Consider the following 21473-nt stretch of genomic DNA (forward strand, 5'->3'; position numbering starts at 1 on the left):
AACAAGTTTTTTCTTTTTTTTTTTGGCTCAGAAAATATATTTTTCTGAAATTGAAAAGTTGAAATCTGCCACCAATCAGTGCAAATTAACATCAGCTGGTCAATTGATTATATAAAAAGTTGTGACATTACCAAGGCATGTTGGGTAAAACCTAAAAGCTTCTTTAAGATCTTTGCAACCGTTTTGTTGTAAAACTTTCAAATGGTACTAGTTGCATTTCCCACATTCCCAAAGACGAAAGAACATCATTTTAACATAAACCAGCCATGGTCAGGATGGTGTTATACATTTACTCATTTTCTCAACTTTCTTTGTATTATTTGTTAAGAAAAAATTGACTTTAAACACTGAAAACAAACTCAAAAGACAAATCTTTATTCTTTCACAACAGATTTTATTGTGGCTGTCCTTTAATTTGTGGTTACTCTTACATAAGATTTGCCATAACAGGTACTGTAGAGGACAGATAGCACATAAATATCTGAAAGCACTAAGGAAACTAATTGCTATAGGTTACATATGAGTCTGGGGAAAGGGCAGAAGGGATGCCAGAATCACAAGACAAATATATCACACAGCTGCAGACAAACATTTTTAAACTTCTTCCGAGAGAAAGACATGGTGGGAGAAAAGGCAGATAGAGAGTCAGAGAGACAGAGAGAGAGAGAGAGATAGAGGAAGTGTAGGGAAGGAACCAGAGAATAGAGAAGAGAAAATATCAGTTCAGTTTGACAGTACGTTCGTGGTGATGTGGTGGTTTTGAGGTTCCCCTGCGGGAAAACCAGTCTGTGGTGGTATCATGAAAAACTGACGTCATTTAAGAAATACCCAATGAGATTTCATTGGATAGCCCAAAATACCAGAGCATGTAATCAGTATGTGGTTGCTTAAATGTTCCTCCATATGCTGGCCTGTCAGAGATGATTAGTGGCCAGTTTACTGTAAGCTTGATGTGAGCCATGTTTGTTCTTTAAAGTGTCTAGTGTTGAGTTTTACATACTTTTGTCAAAAAACACACAAGCCATTCACTCTCACCTCTGTGTGCTGCCTCCCTTGTGACTGAGATTCTTCAAGAAGTTGATTTGTTGTCGTTCTCACCCATGTTATTTTTGGCTGAGAATGAAAATGTATGACACATTGTGCCCTAAGTCATGTTTTCTGTTACTACGGTGCCACTGGTTTTGTTGGAATTTGTGTGAAGCACATATGTCACTGAAAACTTGCAATAATCACTGATTGAGTGCTTTTTCCCCCTTTTCAAAATTAGTCTTTTGTTCTCTCATTGTAATTTCTTGTAGCTCCTAAAAGCAAGTGTGAGCAAAAACCTGATTAAAAGTAAGAAAAGTTCCAGTATAGCATAACTCATGCATGCCTCCCAACCACCCTATTGGCCACAAAGCTATTTATAATTATAGTACAATTTAGAAAAACAAGACATTTGTAAGGATTATGAAAATATCCTGCTTTGCCAGCTTTACAATGGGAAATCACTGATCACCTAAAAAAACCCACTTCTAAGAAATAAGATAAGGTTCCCTTTTTCTTGAATTAGCATAAAATCTGTAAGTAAAACAGATATTCCAAAATTAAAGCTGTTCTTCAACATTTCTTTTACAGACAAAGTCTATAAAATGATTTTGTACACATTAGTTTTCTGAACCCATTGAATGATGTAAAAAATTAAATAATCATAAACAAAAGTTTTAATTTACTGTTATAGCTCATTGCAAAACATATTAGTGGCATAGTTAAATAAATAATAAAATTCAGCTAACTTAAAAATTAAAGGAAAAAAAAAATTCTATTTTTAGCAGCTGTCATTATATTAATGATCACCAATCTCAAGCATCCCTGTCTATTATCATCATTTCTCACTGTAGCTATCACCATTTAGTAATTATTGGGTCTTCAGAGTTGTTCATCCAATCAGGTCTTCTACATTCACTGTGACTTTATAAGGCAGTTACAGAAAGACTTTTTCCTCCCATTTGGTGTGGGAGGAAACCACACCAAATATGGTTTCCTCCCACACCAAATGGAGCCTGTTAGAGTTAGAGCTTGCCAAAAAGCTCTAACTGAATATTACAGAGCTTTACGATAATACAACAGAATCAATAAATATTGACCAGCAGGCTCTGAGGAAAAAAATAAATTAAGTACTATCATTATGAGACTATATTAAAACCGGCAGGTCTGGACATTCAAGGGGTGCTGCTGGTTTATTTGGGTTTTCGTCTCTTTGCCATTTGATCCTTTTATTAGGATCAAGCCGAAACATGAAGGCCCTAATCTTCTTCTTTTGGTAACATTAGTTAACGGTCATTACAGGTTTTCATTTCATTCAGTGTTTTTGTGTCAGTTCAAGCTTAGTGCTACATGAGTTTGGTTTTCTTTGAAGACAACATTCCTTTCTGGTGTTTAGTACAAGGCTACAGCTCTATCTTACAAGCTGGGAAGGACTCATCTTGCATGACAACTGTGCTGCTGCTGGCCAGAACCATGATGTTCAGCTCCTGCTGCTTGTCGTGGGTCTCCTGGTACCACTCCCTCATCACATCTGTGTCATGGGTTGGAATTAGAGTAACCTTAAGGAAGCAAAGGGAAATTATTTGATGAGAGTGCATTCCTCAATCTGGTCAGTACACTGATTGCAGGTTTAAAGGAATAGTGCATATTTCTGCTGTGGGGTTGTGTGGAGTAGTTTTGAGTTGTCAGTGACTTAAATGCAATGGACAGCACCTCAAACCTCAAGAGTGTTGTACTTGTTCGTTTTTATCATGAAGTTACTCCAAGTATTATTAATCTCGGAATTTATTAGCAAGTTTGTCATGAGACAAACACAAAATCGTCTCATTTTATGATATGCAAATTAAAAAAAATCTATATTGTGCAGGACATTGGTAAAAGCAAGGAATATAAAACCACAAATTCAATGCATGTTTATCAGTTTCATCTAAATCATTTGCCATGATTTTATTGCTTTCTAATTTACTTAACATTCTCATAGAATATTTACTGGACAATTATTCTACTTTGAATTTATAAGACTTTTTTAATGTCAAGGTTTTCCACCATTACACCACAGTTAAGATTCTGATTAATCTTAATTAGTCCAAGAAAATCCTTCTTCAAAAACAATGTAGTTTTTTTTTAAAATCAATGATGAATTTGTTCCAATTTTTACAGGTTTTAGCACTGAATATATTTACAAGTTCACTGGTTACTTAAAACTTACCTGCATGCCGTTTCCCCACTGGGTTTTTCCTTCAAGTAAAGCATCCAGGACAGCTCTACTGGGTTCCTGAGCTGATTGATTGTTGCCACTGACTACATAGTAAGAGGAGCGGACACGTTTAAAGAATTCAGCATCCACATTTTTGGCACTGCAGTGATTGGGAATGTAAACCAAATCCATGTACATAGGAGGGCAGTTGGACAGAGGTGGCACTTTCCCACTTCCGGTACCTGAAAAAGATTTTTTTGTCAATTAATCAAATTCTCAACTGCATCAAATACTGTATGTATGACAACACAAGCACAAAAGATGATTCTGATTAAAAGAATACACACCCAATGCAGAGCTTTTCACAACTTTGGATGCTGATGTATTGGTTGCATTTTTGACATCTTTTCCTGCTCCAGCACCCTTCTTTGGAGAAGCAGTCTTTGAGTCCTTAACCTTTGACAGACCACTCTTCCTGGCAGGCGATGAGGACGTTTTTGATAGCTTTTTCTTTCTGGTCTTGTCTCCGCCATCTGTATTTGCATTGTGAAGGTTTTCTTCAGCCTTTAGGGCCTCCGGGTCCACCATACAAACATCATGATTACCTGAAGTTGGAGCAGAGTCCCTGAGTGTCAGTGGAGGTGGATCAGCATGCCTGTATGTCAGAGTTCTGTCACTGGGCAAAGTTTCAGAATCATCTTCAGAGTCAATGTTTGCATCTGCTGTGATGGAAGGGCACTCTTCTGTTCCCGGAGGTACGTCTGAGTCTGTCTGTGATGGGGCAGATTCACTGATGGATGTGGGTGGGGTATCCTCACATTGCTTGGCAGAAAGCTTACCTCCTGGTGGCGGGGGTCCACCACCTGACTTGGCCAGGGGCTTCTCCTCATCCAAGGCGTTTTCTTCATTAACAAAGTATTCTAAAGGGTTTGGGTTGATGAATGATGGTGACAACTCAGTCTTGGGGTGACGGTACTCACAAGATTTCACAAGGCAAAGATCAACATCTGTCTTAGATGGAGCACAGGGGCTCTTTTTAAGGGAGTCTGGTTCCCTAGAGCCACAGGGAGAATTAAAATCGTAAGGCTCAAAGGAGAGAGGTAGTTCTGATGGTGAAGGAACTTTTGGACTTGTAGAATTCTTTTCAAGTATAGAGTCATCACATTTGAATGGATTCATTTCTGTTTTGGGGGAAAGAATATCTTCTTTTGAAATATTGAAAGATGTAGATGGAGAAGGGACTTTGGGAGGTAATGGTGACTTGTCAGGTTTCTGCTCTGAATCCAATTCGGCTGTTGTTTCCAAGACTGGTCTGATGCTTGTATTAGCCGGGGGACCTCCTAACACTGGGGAGGGTTCATTGGAATGGGGAGACAGAGTGAGAGATGAGGCCCTTGGGGTGGATGGAGACTTATCTGTCTGCTCCACAGCAGCATGTAGGTTCTCTGTCATTTGACATGGAGTTGTAACAGAAGACTGAGATGCATCTGAAGGGGTTGCCGAAGTGGCTCGGGCTGAATCACCTCCTTCTAAAAGCAAGGGGTTTTCTGCACATTTTGGTTCTCTAGATGCCTTTACCTCTGTTACATCTGAGGGACTGTAGTCCACTTCAGTTGGACCATTTTCTGTAGCATGAGAATTGCTGCCCAGTGACTGGTGCTCTGGAGATTGCTTACTGAAATCCAGGGCTAAGGAATGATCGGGTGACTCCTGGCCAAACTCTAAAGACATAGTGGAATGCTCTGGAGATTTTGTGTCCTGTGTCTGCATTTTGCTTTTAGTCTTAGGTGAGATTTCTGGGGAGATAGACATAGGCCTTGGACTGTCTTCCTTAGTTGGTGATCCCTCTGCCTCATGAAAGGTGGTTGGAGTCTGAACCACTGAGACAGACAAAGAGTCATCAACCTCTGTTGAGTGAGGTGAGCCTACCTCAGCATGCAGAGAAGGAGAACCAGTAGTCGGTTCTGGCAACGAACTAGTGGCCAGAGAAGCTGTGGATGCTGAGGCCAAGTGTGAAAATGTATCTTCTGCAACCACTTCTTCCAGGGGAGTTTCAGACTTGTCTGATGTAGTGCCCTCCGAAATAGACATTTTACTCTCTTCTTTAAAAGTTGTAAAAGCCCCAGAGTCAGATTCATGTTTGTTCAGTGGTGCTGAGGACAACAGTGAATGGCTGATCTCTTCCTGTTTCTTAGCTTCTGCATCGATGGGTGATGACTCCTGTGGGGATTCAGGCTCAGGTATAGATGGGCTTCTTGGAGCGGAATCTGTCCTATCTACTGGTGATGATTGTTCTACTACTGGATCATTAGGCTCAGGAGTAACTCTACTGTAGGAGTCTTCTTTATCACTTGTGACCTCCACAATAACTGGACCCTGTGAGCTTTCATCTGAAAGAGGTGGTACAGTTTCTACTTTCTCATCAACTGGTGACTGATAGTAAGGTGTGTGACCAGAGGACTGAGGCGAAATAGCTCCTTCCAAAAGTTTGTCATCAGGGCTCTTGTAGGAATCAGCTGCGGCTTGGATGCAACTTGCCAGGGTGGATGACAATTCTATTGGAACACCCATCGTTGAAGAAGAATGAATGATGTTCTTAACTTCCACTGAGGGAGAACGAACAACAGGAGATGTTGTGGATACCAAACTAAGTTTGACTGAGTCATGCCTTTCATTTAACTCTTGATCAGATGGAAATTCTTCAGCTTTTCCACCTGATGGAAGCTCTTCACAGAATTGATCTTCTTTTAGAGGTAAAAGGGGGGATACTGTTAAAGCAGAATGGTGGTAGTCTTGGCCTTCTATGACATCACTCTGAGAAAAACCTGTACCCGGTATATCTTGAAGTGGAGAGAGGTTCTTTTTCTCAAACTCTCCTGACTCTGATTTCCCAAACCTTTCAGCATCCTGTGATGGAGATCCTGTCTCATCATTGGGTGTTTCATCACTCAAAATGTCCCTGGGAGTCAACATCTCATCCATGGGAGTGGGCAAACTGGAGATTTCCATAGTGGACTGCGTGTAACCTGATGTGACTGTATACTCTTCTGGTGGGTCATCTCGGTTCTCTTCATCTGAAGTTGTGAAGCTCTCAAAGCCAACAAGAGGGATTTCATCCTGGGTACATGCAGCAGGAGAAATTGGGGAAGACACTTTGGGTGAAGCTGATTCAAAGAGTTTTTGCTTCTCTGTTGTGTTAGGACTTAGATGCTCCTCTACTACATTTTTATTTGTGATATCATCATTGTCCTCTGTTTCATCTCTTTGTTCCAGTTTATCATATTTGGCTTGGTGCTCATTTTGGTGGTTATTTTTATCTGATTCTGCTTCCTGTGGCGCATAAGTCTCCTCTGTCTCTGCTTTGTCATCATAGTCCCCTCCCTCAGATGTCTCCTCCATTACAGTGCCCTCATCCTCAAACTTCTCACAAGCATTGCCATTGAGCTTGCCTTTCAGGACTTGCTCATCTGGAGTCCCTCCACTGTCACCTTCTGCCTCTGTTGTTGTTATGCCCTCATCCACAGACTCTAATCCTTCAGGGGACTCTTTGGTCTGTATCACTTGTTCATTTTGGGCCACCAAAGCTGCTTTCTCCTCATCTTGCTGTACAGTTGCATCATCCTCAACAAACTCTTCAGCTCTAAGTTCCTCAAAGTCTTTTGTGAGGTCTTCCGGGGAGGACATCAGAAATCTTTCTGCCTCTGGGTCTTCTGCAACAATGGCAGTACTTGCTGCTAGTTTGGTTTCTACCTTCGTTTCTTTTTTTATCACCTTCGACTTTCCTTTATCTTTTAACTTGGATGGAGCTCCCAGATCTCTCTTTGAAGAGTCATCCTTTTTCAGTGGCTTTGGTTTTAGATTATTTTCCTCAGCTGCATTGGAAGTCTTTTTAACATCTTTGGAGAGTCTTTTTGCATCTTTCTTTTGTTCCTTCTTTTCTTCCTTCTTCTCCTTCATTGGAGAATCTCTCCTTGTATCCTTTTTTAAAACTTTCTTTGTCTCGTCCTTCTTTATTTTTTCTTCCTTTTTAGCTTCATCTTTCCTTGCTGCTTCTTTTTTAACCTCATTTTTCTTTTCTGCTGATGGTTTGGCCTTTTTAATTTTTTCCATTTTGGACTTTGCTTCAGATTTTTTTTCGGGAGTTTCATTTTGTCCAGTTTGATCTGCATTTGCTTTTGGTTCTTTCTCCTGTGGCTTTGCCTTTTCCTTTTTCAAGGGGATCTTTTCCTTTTTATCTAACTTCAGGGTTTTCTCATTAATTGATTCTGTGTCTGTCTTTGCCTTCTCTGGTGTTTCCTCCTTTGAAATCTTTCGCATGGCTTTGCTTGGTGATGGCTTTGGGGTAGACTTTAGGCTCTCTTTACTGTCCGTTCTGTGTTTCATCTTTGCTTGCTTCAGCGTTGGTGTGGATGGGATACTGGAAGGCATAGTTTTTTGAGTGACAACTGGCTGTTTCAGGAACTCTAAATGCTTTAGCTTCTCTAAGCCTTCAAATATGTGGTCCTGGATGGCATTTCCAGGAAATAGAACCCGTACAACCTTATCGGAGGGATTTGCGGGATGCCACACAATGAGTGAAGAGATTGAAGTCAAGTAGGAAAGAGGGAATTCGGACTCTTTTCCATTTGGTAGAAGAATGGAGGTAGTGTCGTTTTCACTTCCTGTCCACTGCTTCATAAAGTGCTGCATCTCCTTGCTGTTTTTTGAAGGATTGAACACATACATTTCAAGCCTCCCAACACCCATTTTCTGAAAAAGTGTGATTGGTTCTATAGTGTTTCCTACAGGCTTTTGCAAAGGCTCAATCCTTAAATTTAGCTTGTTGAGGAACAACTGGGTGAATGCTGCCTCCTCAACATTTCTACGCACTTTGTAATCAGGTTCAGGGTTTTCCAGGTTCTCGGGAAAATTCACAAAGACAATGCCAATATCTGGAGAAATCATGTTCTTCACCCAGTCACTGTTAGCTGTCGAACCCTGCGATTGCTCCTCCTCAAGCTCTGCAATTTTCCTCTGCAGCATACTGTTGATGCCTGGCAAATTGTCTTCACCAATATGAGTCAAGAGGATGGAGTCTACCCGATCTAGATGTCTCACCAGCTTCCAGAAGCACGACCTCCTGTCGGAGCCACCGTTAATGAGCATGTTGAAGCCATTTACAGCAAAGAGAGCAGAGTCTCCTCGACCACCGGGGAAAATATAACAGCATGGCTTAGAAAGTTTGAGAAATCCACCTGAGGTTGGGGGCTCCAACATGTCAAAAGGAGAAGGGATTTCTACTGATTCTGATAAATACTCAGTGAACTCTGAGAGACCCTCCATTTCTGGGAGGATGAGAGCCGAGTTTAGTTTCATGTTGATGAAGTCCTGTAGGTTGTGTTTGTCCAAGTTGGAGTTTTTCCAATCTCCTTGTTCAGGGCAGGAGAGTGTAAGGTTGGCTTTGTTTGCTGGAGGGATAGTGCTGAGTAATTCACCAATCTGTGCAAGGAAAATAAATAAATGGAGTTTTATTTTTGAACAAGAAATGAATCCACATTGTATATCTCAGTAAATCTTAAAACAAACACTACAATCTTTTTCACAACATTTTAATTTAGACTACATCTGATCCTCCAACTGTCATCTATACTTTTATAATTATAATGCCACTGTTAGCAGAGTATCACTGTAAAGATTTTTGGTGATGTTTGGAAAGTGTAGTGATCAGTTTTACTGTCAAGCTACTGTACCTGGTTCCTGACCTACTGTCGTACAATATGGTCTGAAATGAAAAGCATACATTTTTATCACTGTCATGGCCATTTCCACATAAATGAACTCTGCCAGTCATGATAATCGATGATGTTCACTGTAATAATTATTCAACATCAATAGTCTTACTCAATACATTTTTATTTTTATGAATACATTAGCTGAGTTTTGCTCCATTCACTGTTCAACTCTATCTTCAAAACATAATGATAATGGCAAGTTCCAAAGCCACTTTAATGTTTTTTTTTTTTTTTAAAGTTGCTGAATGCTCTTTTAGCAGGTTAGTGCATGTTTTACTTTACCCTAAATAAATGCTTCAGGAATAATTTAGACCCACCTGTGTATTAGATTTTATATAGCATGTCACTGCTGCCCATTTGAAACACATTGAGGCATGTAGACTTTAATATCTCAATAAATAATATTGAAATCAAGCAACAAGATAAATAAAACAATTTCATCATAAATTTCCAAGATTTCTTCTTTTATTTATTTCCAATTGAGTCACATCATATTTAATATAGATGTAAGTGCGGCAAGCTCTCACTAGTCTAGCCCCTTAAAGCTCTTTCATACGCGACACGTTTCTTCTAGAAAAAAGAGGTCTTGAATCCGACGGTCATCTTTCAGTCTTTACTTAACTTAAAAGAACATAAAAATAACAAACAGATTCAAAACAAATAGAAAGTGACGGTCAAAAGACTGTGTTACTCTCCAGGTGCCAGACTTCTGCAAAGAGCTAGTACTTTCGTCTTGGATACACTAATTAGTCACTAACCAATCAAAAGGCACCATGTCATAAGCTCAAACACAATACAATTAAGACGCTTATCTTTTTCAAATAACAGAGGAAATACACAAACACAAATAACATTTTGTATTAGGTTCCAAAAATGTATATATGGCTCCTACAATAGACAATGAACACAATAAATTATGCATTCATTGTAATGATTTTAGTCTTGTTTCAGGTCACCTTAGCCGTGCAAGACATAAGTCATATTGATATGTTTTTGCATGTAGCCTCACCTCTTGATCAGTGAATATGTCTATGAAATTGCAGAAAGAGAAAGATCCAGACTGAAGAATCAGTTCCCCCGTTTTTTCTGAGCACTGCCCTGAGAGGACCAGTAGCTTGTGTCTGGCTGTGTCAGAGATCATTAAGCGAGCCTGCAAATTGAGAGAGAGAGAAAGCAAAAATAACAGCTGTAGTGATAGGAATATACTTGGGGAGAAAAAACAAAAGATAAATTACAACATCTTGAACTGCCTAAGTAACAATGAATTTCCACTTACTTTTTTTTAGAAAGACAAGTGGTGACACATGCGAGCATAACAGGGAGGGGTACATTAATGCAAAGCCTTATTGTTGCTAAGCTTATTGCAATCAGTGAGGTTTGTCTTAGACACCAACAGTTATGTGTCAGTCAGATCCATTAGCTAATTAGCTGACGCACTCTCTCACTGTCCAGTCATCCATCTACTGTATCTGCCTTTCCCTCCCTCCTTGTATTTTGCGCCACCTCAGCAGCATTAGCCACTCTGGCGACAAGCCCAGTCATTCTTGCAGTGCTGTGGCATATTATTAATGGATATTAGACTATAGACATAGATGAGGGGCTGGAGGCGCCAGTTAGAGCAATGACACAAAACAAACTCATGTTTGACCTCTGCTGAAGTGCTAAGAACCAAAAACATAGATAAGCTGCATAATGAAGCATTAATCCTCCCTGTAGATTTAATTTCTCCCGTCTTTTTCATACCAGCCACCAGCATTAACTACTAGAGCAATCATTCTTGTCGCACTGTAAATCGTCTGAGAATGTCTTAATGGACAAAACAATAGGAAGTCAAGCTAATTATGTGATTCTTTTTAAATAAAAAAAGACAACAGAGGAAGATAAACGGAAATGAGACGATGCCAGCTGCGGATTTGGCTCATTTTACCTCGGTGCTGACGGCTTCATCTGAAGGGTTAATGAGCACAACCGTCTCGAGGATGTTACTTTTATGGTGAAGAATTCGTTGCCCTGAAAAGAACCAAATGACAAAATATAATCAGTGAAGATTTGGGCTATATGTATTTGCTTCCTAAGAGATTCATTCTCTGTGTTCTTGTTGATGTTTCAGATAATCCGTCAAAGGTTAACATGAGTAAATGACACATTATATGAAGTGATAAAAATATTCTCCTTGGTTTCCCATGCATCATGCACAAGGTATTTGTATTATTTCTGAACTGTAGAGGTTGTTGCTATGGCTGTTTTGGTCCAGTTCTCTTTCTATTTCATGAACACTTGCCTTAACTGCAGCAAGTGAGGCCTGCAGTCCTTTCGATGTTCTGTTTTGTTTTGTTTTTTTTTTTACCTCCTGTATGAGCCATTGGTTTTGGAGTAATTTTTGTGAGCCTGCCACAGTTTTAGAACGATGCTCTACATTCCCGTATTTTCTGTAAACCAGAATAATGGTTCACTTTGGTTCTCAGGAGTCCTTAAGAATGGTTTGTGAATTTTTCCAGGCTGATAGATGTCAATGACTATATTTGTCATCTATTCTTTTGCTATGATATTTTTGCCTACTTCATGTTATCAGACTAATGCTACTTTAGTGATTTCTGGATAACAAAAACAGTTTTTTATTCACTTAAGTTATCTTTGCCTGGTTGTATTATTTGTTTGATGCTACCTATCATGGGAGATTCACTTTAACCTTTAAGTCATGTAAATAGCATTCAACATCTTGACTTTTTGTACTTTTGGTTTGATAATTTAAGCAAACATTTTGGTGATTAAACAAGAAAATAATCATGACTCTGTTTGTTTCAGAATCACAATGAACAAACAAAAAGCCTTTCAAAGTCACACTGAACTCTGTTATTGTTAGGAGGAGCTGTGCCCAAATGAGTTTATCATCTAATTTATCAACTATGGTTGTCCTGACAGCAACAACGTGACTGTGTAAATGTTAACGGCCTCTGCAGTGTGAAGCTCTTCATCAGCAAGATGGATGAGATCTCTGAAGGGGGAAGGACAGCACATTTTTTAATATGAGTTCTTGACATTAAAAACTGTCTCAAGATTAAATTTCTCTTTCTTGGAAATAGGTGTCCATGCTGTTGAATGACAAAATTTCTCTTAAAACAAAAGTAAGATTAATTATTACAGCGTTTTAAAAATCTGCTAGTATCACACATTTAATATTTCAAAAACAGCTCTGTAAATTAAAAAACAGGACAACCACACAATGATGCTAAGATATGCTACAATGAAATTGCAAAAAAATTTTTTATAAAATGTAATATACTGTATTTAAACAAGTTCAAATACAATAAGTTTTATTTTGGGAGTTTTTTATTCAATATTTAGCTCATAGAAACTCTTTTAGTATGTTCACAATGTACTTATTTGGAAAAAAAAAATGTGAAGAAAAGGTTCCCATATTAAAACTGTAAATAAAATCATATTACTATATTTATCATGTAATATAAACAGCACAAAATACCCTTTACTCATTGCAATCTTAAAATTACATAAAGACTGGAAATTAATATTTTAACTCATAATAGTTACATTTTTGGACCAAGACATTTTAAATTAAACTAATACAGAGAAAATAAAATACCAGAATGAAAACAAATATCAGAAACAAACATATAAGGAATTAAGCAAATATTGTTGATTAGGAAAGATGTAGGAACTGCAAAGATCTGTGTTTCAGCCTTTGAGAGTATCATGGCAAAAAAAAGGGACAATTTCAACAGTTTGCCTCGTTTTAATGGTTTAATTTTAAACATCAATATAGTTTCTCCTTTAGGGATTATCTAACATTTCTTTTCACATAGCAAATCTGTCAATCTGGACAACAATGGGACTATAAGTGAAAGGCTCTCAATCATCTCTGGTTCTCGGTGATTGATTTTGATAATGAATGTGTTGATTAGGGGTTAGTGGGGGTGGGTGGAAACAGTTCCTAGTGAACCTTTACTGAATCAATCCCACAGTCCCTCGTTTTATGTTTGAACTCACAGATCAAGCATACAAAGTAAAAACAATGGCTTTTACTAACAAATTATGATGAAATGCATGTAAGTGATTGTAATACTTTTACTCTTTATATTGGCCATTATAACTGATGCAAAACAGGGAATGTTTAGTTGAATATCAGACTATGAGAATGACAAAAATAACTTTACATTCAGTGTATGTAAAGATCTGTTTTCAACTGTATATATTTTTTAGCTTTTCAAAGTCTATACCAGAAGAATATAGCTGGACTAGAAATAGGTTGGCAAGCTATGTGACCACAATCAGTGTTTGGGAAATTAGTAGTAGTGTTTTTGGGTGTGGTTGGTGCTCAGCAAGATCAAAGAGCCAAATGTGAGAGTATCATTTTTGTGTCAGTGTGATGAAAGCTTGATCTCAACTGGAGTCAAGTGTCGGGTCGGCCAGGATCGCTGTGACTTGTTCTGAGAAAGTAGCAGTCCAAACTGATGATCTGAGCTCTTCTGAGAACAAACGAGAAAACTCTTATCACAGTGTCAGTGAAATAGGAGAATAAGCAATCTCCCTAGTCTAATTTTCATCCCACTCATGCTTCTATACCCAAGCAATATATAAATCTGTGATCGATAATGTATTTATAAGGAGCATCTCATTTCCCGATGCCTCTCGCCGTTAGTTCTGCACCAGCTACTGGTATGAAACATAAAACACAGAAACCCTTAAATAACATGGAACGCCACAAGGCAGCCATCATCACTGTTAGTCTGAGCCACTTCATCAGAAATGACAGATTCTGCCGTGAAGCACGTTTGACTCTGCCATTACTTTGATCAAAATAAAAACAACCAGAGAGACTCTGTCTCAGCAGGAGTCAAGGTAATGCGACATGCATCGCCAAGCATTCTCCTTCGGGCTGAATAGAAAATGCGAGGCTGGCACAGCGATCCCGCTCCGGACTGAACCGGATGGGAACATTGATCAGGATGGCACCACAACAAAAAATAAAACCAATTCTTACAATAGCTTAATGCCTACTGCTTCTGTTTGGCTTTCTTACATATTTCAGGATGGTAAAGGAAATTCATCATAACATCCACTCAGATTCATTCTCTTTGTCTTTGGCTTTATCCCAACGGACTTTCAGTATCGCTTGTTCCTGTGTCCCCAAACAACTGGGTTAAAAAGAGAACCAGCACATCTAACACGGCCAGTTCATGGAGATAATGGCACCGCCGCTGCTTTTGAGTGGCCTGACTTACTGATCAATCCATCAATCCACTGCACCATGTTATTGAAGCTTATCAAGAGCATCTAGAGCAGTCATTGTCGTTTGGTGTTAACTCATTATATCCTATCAAACCCTTTTAGAAAAAGAAAAGCAAAGCAAAAAAATGATCTCACTTTTGTTTTCCATCATCTGGTCACAGTTCCACAAGCAATTTTCATATCCTTTTATGACCTATTTTCAAACTAACTAATTATAACCAAAAACACTTGAAATCCCAGAGGCAAGCAAGCATCATTAATGGAGTTGAGGTATAGAGACGACGCTGAGGTTTCATTATTTTCTCCACCTAAAGCACAGGGCTGGGAAATCTATAGCTGAAGCATCTAATATCCAGCAGGAGGAGACTGAGGGGCTCCTGGTAAGGGTCAAGGCTTCCTGCACACATCGTAATGGATGCTCTGTCCTCCGTCAGGCTGATGGATGGTTGCAGCTGATCCCTGGGTTCTTCTAAATACTGTTCCTGTACCAGTGAAGGTGCTTAAAGCTATATGACTGCTGAAAAACGGGAAGATATTAAATAAAATTCTTTTTTTTTTTTTCTTTATTGGAGTTAATTGCTTTTCTTCAGATGACTATAAGTGAGGGATGCAGTGGTTGCTTGGAGACTATTTGGTTGACATTTTGGGATAAGCAGATTTACACTTTGGCTTTTAGATTGATGAGAAGCTGCTTCTGTAAAAGGTCATTATGGATTATGCTAATTTATTTAAAAACCATTGTGATTAATGTTTTTGTTTTGTCCAACAACCTTTTTCTTGTGGGATACACAGCACCCTCCAAACCTATTGACATAAAATAAAACATCTCACACTGATTTGTTTTAGAAGATTACAGCAAAGAGTTGCATCTTGCTAGGGGGTCACTAAGTCGCCATAACAACAATAAGATACAAGCTAAATGTATCTTAGCTTGTAAAATATAAGCTAAGATACTATCTAAATTATTTTCATTATTTAAACTAAAGAATGAGAGCCTACAAATTTCTAAGTTTTCATAACCATGAAGTATAACAGAAAATATTTTTGCACCATTTATTTTGCCGTAAAAAATAAAACAACCTTGTTTTGTTCCTTTAAGCTATATTATTATTGCATGAGATCACAACTGACTCAAGTGGCAAAAATCTCCTGTAATTCTCAGAACAAAGCAAATTTTAAACAAAAGGTTTTAAGAACATGATTTAATCATTTTAGAGTTGAGTTCAAATTCAATTTGAGAAAAGATTTGAATTTCCACAGTAAACAGTACAAGAAAATATATTAATCCGACTTTTACTCTTAGACAGCTATGGGTGATAAAGCCATGGCTTCTTTATCAGATTTTAATCTGTCATTTTGTCTTCATCTTCATCTTTCCCCCTAATCTTTTGCATTTTATCCCCCTTGCAGTCACCTCCCCCTGGTCCCCTGCTCGCCTCTTCTCTCGCTTTTACAACCTCCTCCTCCCTCCTTTATGCTCACGGACAGACCCTTGCCACTGGGGATCCCGCGCTGCTAATTACTCCCAAATCAACTGTGCATCCAGGCAACAGCACATCGGGAGAAAAATGGAGAGCAAGGAATGGAGGATAGGATGGGGAAAACTGGAGCGCCACGAAACTTCATTTTAGATTGATTTCTGCATTTGGTGTAGTCTAGATCTTTAGCAATAATTTCAGGACAAAATAGAACTTGTCCTTTCATCTGCTGCGTTTGTTGGCTGGATGAGTGTAGGTCGCGTCAAGGAAGTGTTAAATCCTGCTGGTCATTTCCAGCATGAAGCAGAGACAGACAGAGGCTTTCATTGCCGCCGAGGGTCAAGGCCATGTTACACACTGACAGACCACATGTCTGGGTTGGTTTAATGGAGCTGCTCTGTCTTTGCAGTGGCTATTTGATTTTTACTTTGCAAAGGGTAGAAATGTTAAAGCACTACATCACAAAAAGTTGAGAGGGCAAATCTGGGTGAAGGTTGCTTCAGTTTCTAGCTGAAACAGAAGCATGAAATGATGAGAAATGAGCTGTTTTGAATACTTTTATGGCATGGGGGTTCTCAATCTAGTGTCACTGGACTTTAGTTAAAAATATGTTATCATTAACACAACTACAATCAGCTGGTAATGATTGTAGTCACAGTATAGTCTGGTAATGTGCCTTTTTTTGTGCTGAAAGCTCTGTGGTCTGACAGTGTGTCCCTCGACCACGCCCTTTTTCAGACAGACCTCAGTTACATAGAAAAGACAAGCCAACGACATCAATCAGTTGTTTTTTCTTGGTTTTCTGTCCAAGCCACTTAAGATGAAAAAAAAAAAAAAAAAAAACTAAATCCACATAACAGGTTTGCTAAGATGTCTTTGCAGTCGTTTTATTAAGACGCCGAAGATTTCATTACCAACGCCTGGAAAAATATGTTCCCATTAGTTATTGTGTTACTGTGCCAAGAAATAAATAAACAGACAGAAAGGTAACGGCTTGGGTGGGATTCACTAAAGAAGGCGCTTTAGACTGAACAGAGGCAACACAGCTGCACTTTGCTTTGTACTCATCTGAACAGCCAACCCCTGCAGCATCCAGCAGCAACGGGCGTGGCTGATCAGCCTCTCAGATTCACCTTGTAGAAAAAAGACAAAAATCCTAGATATGCAAAATCTTCTCCCATTCATCTCATGATAGTCTGTACAACTGTAAACTACAAAACAGCTTTAATTGCGAAATTGAAGGTTTAAACAGTTCAGAGAATATTGTTGTTTTTATAACCTGGATTTATCATTTTTAATGTGTAGAAATTGAGAGGTTTTTATTTCCAGACAGACAAACTCTTTGTCCAAAATGAAAGAGAAAAATATTGATGGATATAATGTTCAATTTATGCATCCCCCTGGCAAATTTAGATGTCTTTTTTATTCAACCTAAAACAAAACAAAAAAAAATCTGTTTTCTAGTTACATTTTATTAAAAACAAATAAAATGATAATTGTTTATTATTCATTTAATTCCCTTCTCAATAATCAACAGGCTTCCTCCAAAGATTCTCTTTCAGGTTCATTTTTGGACCCTGCCTAAATCATCCCAAAAAGTTCACATTATTTACAATCTAAATGAAAATGTGGGACAAATTAAAAGACTATATTAAACTTAAATCAGCGTGGGATGTGAATGATTTTCAAGTTATCTATAAATTGGAAAAGCTACAAAGACTGCATCTTAATTACCATTTTTAATTTAGTAAGATTTCAAGTCAAAGATCTTTTCAAAGACATACTTTTTTGGACTCATTCATTAAGTTCTCAGATGAACATTTTTCTTTCTTGGCAACAGCTTTTGGGAAGAGAGACTGACCTCACAGAAACCCCACCTTCCTTGATAAAAATCTAAATCTTTCTGTTCATCTACAGCAATCGATCCCTCTAAGAGGACAAATGGACACAAACCTTGCCAGTAAAATGCTGCCCACAGAGCCAGCAGCTCCCCACACAGTAGGGAAAGATTGGAATTCCCGTCTTTTCCCTTTAATCCGTCTCTCATCTGTGCAGGAAACTAAGCAGCATGTGTGAAATTATACCAGCACACACTCAATCTTAGCTCCAGTTTACCTTTGACGTCTGCGGAGAATCGAGCCGAGTGTCTGGAGACAAACAGCTTGAGCTCCTGGTCCAGGTTGCAGTCGATGAGGTTGGTGTCCCATGAACAGATCCCTGGAACACACAGAGAAATTGATCTTCTGCATAGGAATCATTCAGATCACACAGCATGTATAACACTTAGAAACCTCTCCACCCACACGTCTATGATGTTGATCCTCTGCTTCCGGTTCATTGGAAAATCTTGGAGCGATCGTGTCTAGACTTGCTACAGATTTGGCACGAGCAAAGGGATCCATAGTAGGAAATATCTATAATGCCCAAGGCGATGATGGCCTCAGTTGTGCTGAATCATAGTATCATCCGATCTACAGTACTGAATGTATGTATATATATATATATATATATATATATATATATAACGTCTGAAACAGGTGCTGCCAAAGGAAAATCCATCTAACTGGATGGATGCTGGAGAAAAGGTTGATTTTACCGAATTGGTAAAAACAAATTTCAAAAGCTTATTACCATTTCAGAGACATTTTCTGTCTTCATTGCAAATTTATTCTTAATTTCTTGTTTTTAAGATGGGAGGACAAATCAGATAATCAAATATATTTCTAACAAGTATTTGGAATTTGATGAGTTTACCTCACTTCTATCCACAAATATTAATTGAAATAACCCCCCCAAAAATGCAGGCAAATTGTTGCACCAGTTTTATTGCTGAGCTTGATTATTTGTTTTCTAAGTGAATAAATTATGCCTTGCAATGACCTCATGATTAAAAAAAATAATTTAAAAAAAGATGTTTTTGGAACTCAAATGGCAAATTTGTTTGAGGAATGAGGCTCTATTTCAACGATAGTTTGTTGGAACACAATGATAACATTAAGTGTGAAAAATAACATAAGTTTAACATAGGAGTAATTACACTGATGAAACACATGGTAAGAATTTTACCAGTAACATTTGATGTAACAATTTATACATTATATTAGGTTATTAATCAATATTCATGGACGACCTATAACATGTGAAAGAAATGTTAAATACACATAAGCATTAACGTTAACATCATATGGCTGGGCAGTAGAATAGCAACAATTGCTTAATTAAGACTTAAAAACCCAGCTTGCTAGCAAATTTACTTTAGCATTAGCATTGTCGCTAAGCTAGCTAAAGCTGAAGAATCAACTCAAATTCTTCTTGTAGCACAGAAACTCTCACAGAGAGTTGTTAACTTAGTTGTTAATTATCATATAATATATTCCATGATAATACAACCCATACAGACCACCAGCCTAAACTTTGACTATTTAATATAAATTCTAATCACAATATTTATAAAGGCTTTATTTTAAAAATGAAGTAGCTAAAGAATAAAAAAAATAAATAAACATAAAATTCACGAATGCATTATTAAAAGTTCAACAATTTTAATATCCAACATTAAATACAGTCCAAAATTCATTTTTATAGTGCACACATTTTTTTTCCACTCTAATTTAGCAAGGCCAAGAATAAGCTTTAAGTGTCCATGTTTACAATGAACATGACCAAAACATAGAAATTTAGGATGGCACTACCACAGGTTATCCAAATTAAAAAAATGTGTTCCTTATGAAGAAGCATAATCAGCATTTTAAGATAACAAGAAAGTCAGGATGTCCTTTATAGAAAGCTCTGTGATGGTGTTAGTGTATAAGAAGAACTTGATCTTCCTCCTACACAGTTACTGCGCCATATTGTTCTCCTCCTACTCCTCTTCAAAACAACACAATGCACTCTGACCCAGAAGGCAGGCCTCGGCAGCAACTGTATTTCAAAAAATAATAATAATTTTAAAAAAACACCCGCCCCACTCAGCCCAAAGATGGGTCCTCATGGCTTTCCGTAGGGACCGCAGTGCGGACTGAGCCACGCCCACAAGCCGGTGTGGGGATGAGAGAGCTGGATGCGGGATAAGGATGATGATGATGATGGAAACATGCTCCCGCAGGATGCAAGAGGGGATTGATTGATTTACAGGGAAATCAGATCAGTCTGAGGACACAAAGGGTAGCGCAAACTCCGAGCACAAAATGAGCGGCCACATCCCCCCCCCACCACCCTGCTGTCAGCTCTGACTGTGGAGTGAGGAACAAAAGCCTACGCATCTGCAAAGAGCCCCAATAAGGGGACATAATCGCAGCTGCACTGGACTTATAGCGATGATGCGCTGATTTCTGACGCAATGTCCAGATATGGTGCTGAATCATTACCGTCAGCTGTCTCCCAGGTGTGGATGACAACAACCAGGCCGAGAGGGATACAAAGGAAACCCTACTGATGCAAACGGCTCAGATTCTATAAGGTGGTGCGCTGATATCTTGAGTAAAATCATCGTAAAATGAAACCCTAAGAGAAGTGGGTGAGGGTCTTTACATCCGCGTAATTTGCGCCGTGCGTAAAGTCCTGCAAAGCAAACAGATGGGGGAAAAATGTAAAGTCATGAGCTCCACCTCACCTTTCTCTATGTCCGCAATGGCACACTTGAGGTGATCTTCTGATATGATCTCCCCGATGACCACCAGCAGGTAAAATTTGCTGTCGTTGAAGTGCTGTGAGGGGCTGGAGGACGTCGGAGAAGCCCCGGTGGTGTTGCTCTGGGCGGCCAAGGTCTCCATTTCTGCAGATTCTACTAGTGTGGCCATCCTCTCCTTTCTGTTTTCTATACGTGTCTGCGCTTATCCTATGGATCCCACCAGCAGCCTGTCCCCTCCCCTCTTCTTCTTCTATTTTTTCTATCTTAGCCTACTCCTCGCAAAAGAGCCAGACAGGCGAGTGGAGCGCTGATAGGAGTGGCTCTAGCTTTTTATACCGGCAGACATTGTGTCATGCTCAGTAACCGGGGAGAGAAGAGGGCGCCGGGGCTTTTCTTTTTTTCTGCACACTCACCCCACAGCTGATGTCATACGCGACGAATCAAATGCCGCCGGAAGTCAGCGAGATGATGGTTTTCGCATATTCACCGTGGAGCTGGAGTTATCATTTGTCCCTCACATACTAACATTCCACTGGCAGAAGACAAAAAAAAAAAAAAAAAAATAGTAATAAAAAAAAATTTCCCCAACGAAAAGCGCCATCAAAGAAACAAGGAAAGTAAAATTAATACCTGAAAGATTTCTGTTCAACAGTTTAAACAGCAGCTACACTTTGACAATTGTATCATTTTATTACTTTTTTAATCATAACAGACAAAAACAAAACATGTTAGAACTGTTGTCAGATCCTTGGGTATGTGATTTATGTGTATGAAAAAATCTCCAAGTTAAATCTTTTATAAGTCTGAAAGGGAAAAAAAGGGAAAAAACAAAAATGGCAAGCAAAATGCCCTGAACTGAGGCCCCACTCGTAAACTGTGCTGTGGGAATTCAGTTTATTGCTTGAAAATCATTGATTTTATGAACTTAACAAAAAAAAATGTGTTGAAATTCTTAATATCTTATGCTGCCCAGTTTCCCAAAAAGTGTTTTCACACCTCTCTAATCCCTTTTATATATTTTAGACTACAAACCACAAACTTCAAACTATTTCTTTTAATCAACTCTGACCAGCTTCCCCAGCCCTATTGAAGAACAACCTCACCACAGTATGATGCTGCCACCA

General features: G+C 38.7%; 1 protein-coding gene across 1 annotated transcript; it reads right to left on the bottom strand.

Annotated features, from left to right (window-relative positions):
- Positions 1–373: 373 nt before the first annotated feature.
- On the bottom strand, positions 374–20911 carry map1b (microtubule-associated protein 1B). Its single transcript, XM_028024765.1, has 7 exons — positions 20332–20911; positions 17835–17936; positions 10922–11004; positions 10004–10144; positions 3571–8701; positions 3236–3465; positions 374–2585 (listed from the first exon to the last, which is right to left on the bottom strand). The coding sequence occupies exons 1-7, from the start codon at positions 20516–20518 to the stop codon at positions 2430–2432; spliced, it is 6030 nt and encodes a 2009-aa protein (XP_027880566.1). The 5' UTR covers positions 20519–20911; the 3' UTR covers positions 374–2429.
- Between the last annotated feature and the right edge of the window lie 562 nt (positions 20912–21473).

Source organism: Xiphophorus couchianus, chromosome 8 (assembly GCF_001444195.1).
Source record: "Xiphophorus couchianus chromosome 8, X_couchianus-1.0, whole genome shotgun sequence".
NCBI lineage: Eukaryota > Metazoa > Chordata > Actinopteri > Cyprinodontiformes > Poeciliidae > Xiphophorus > Xiphophorus couchianus.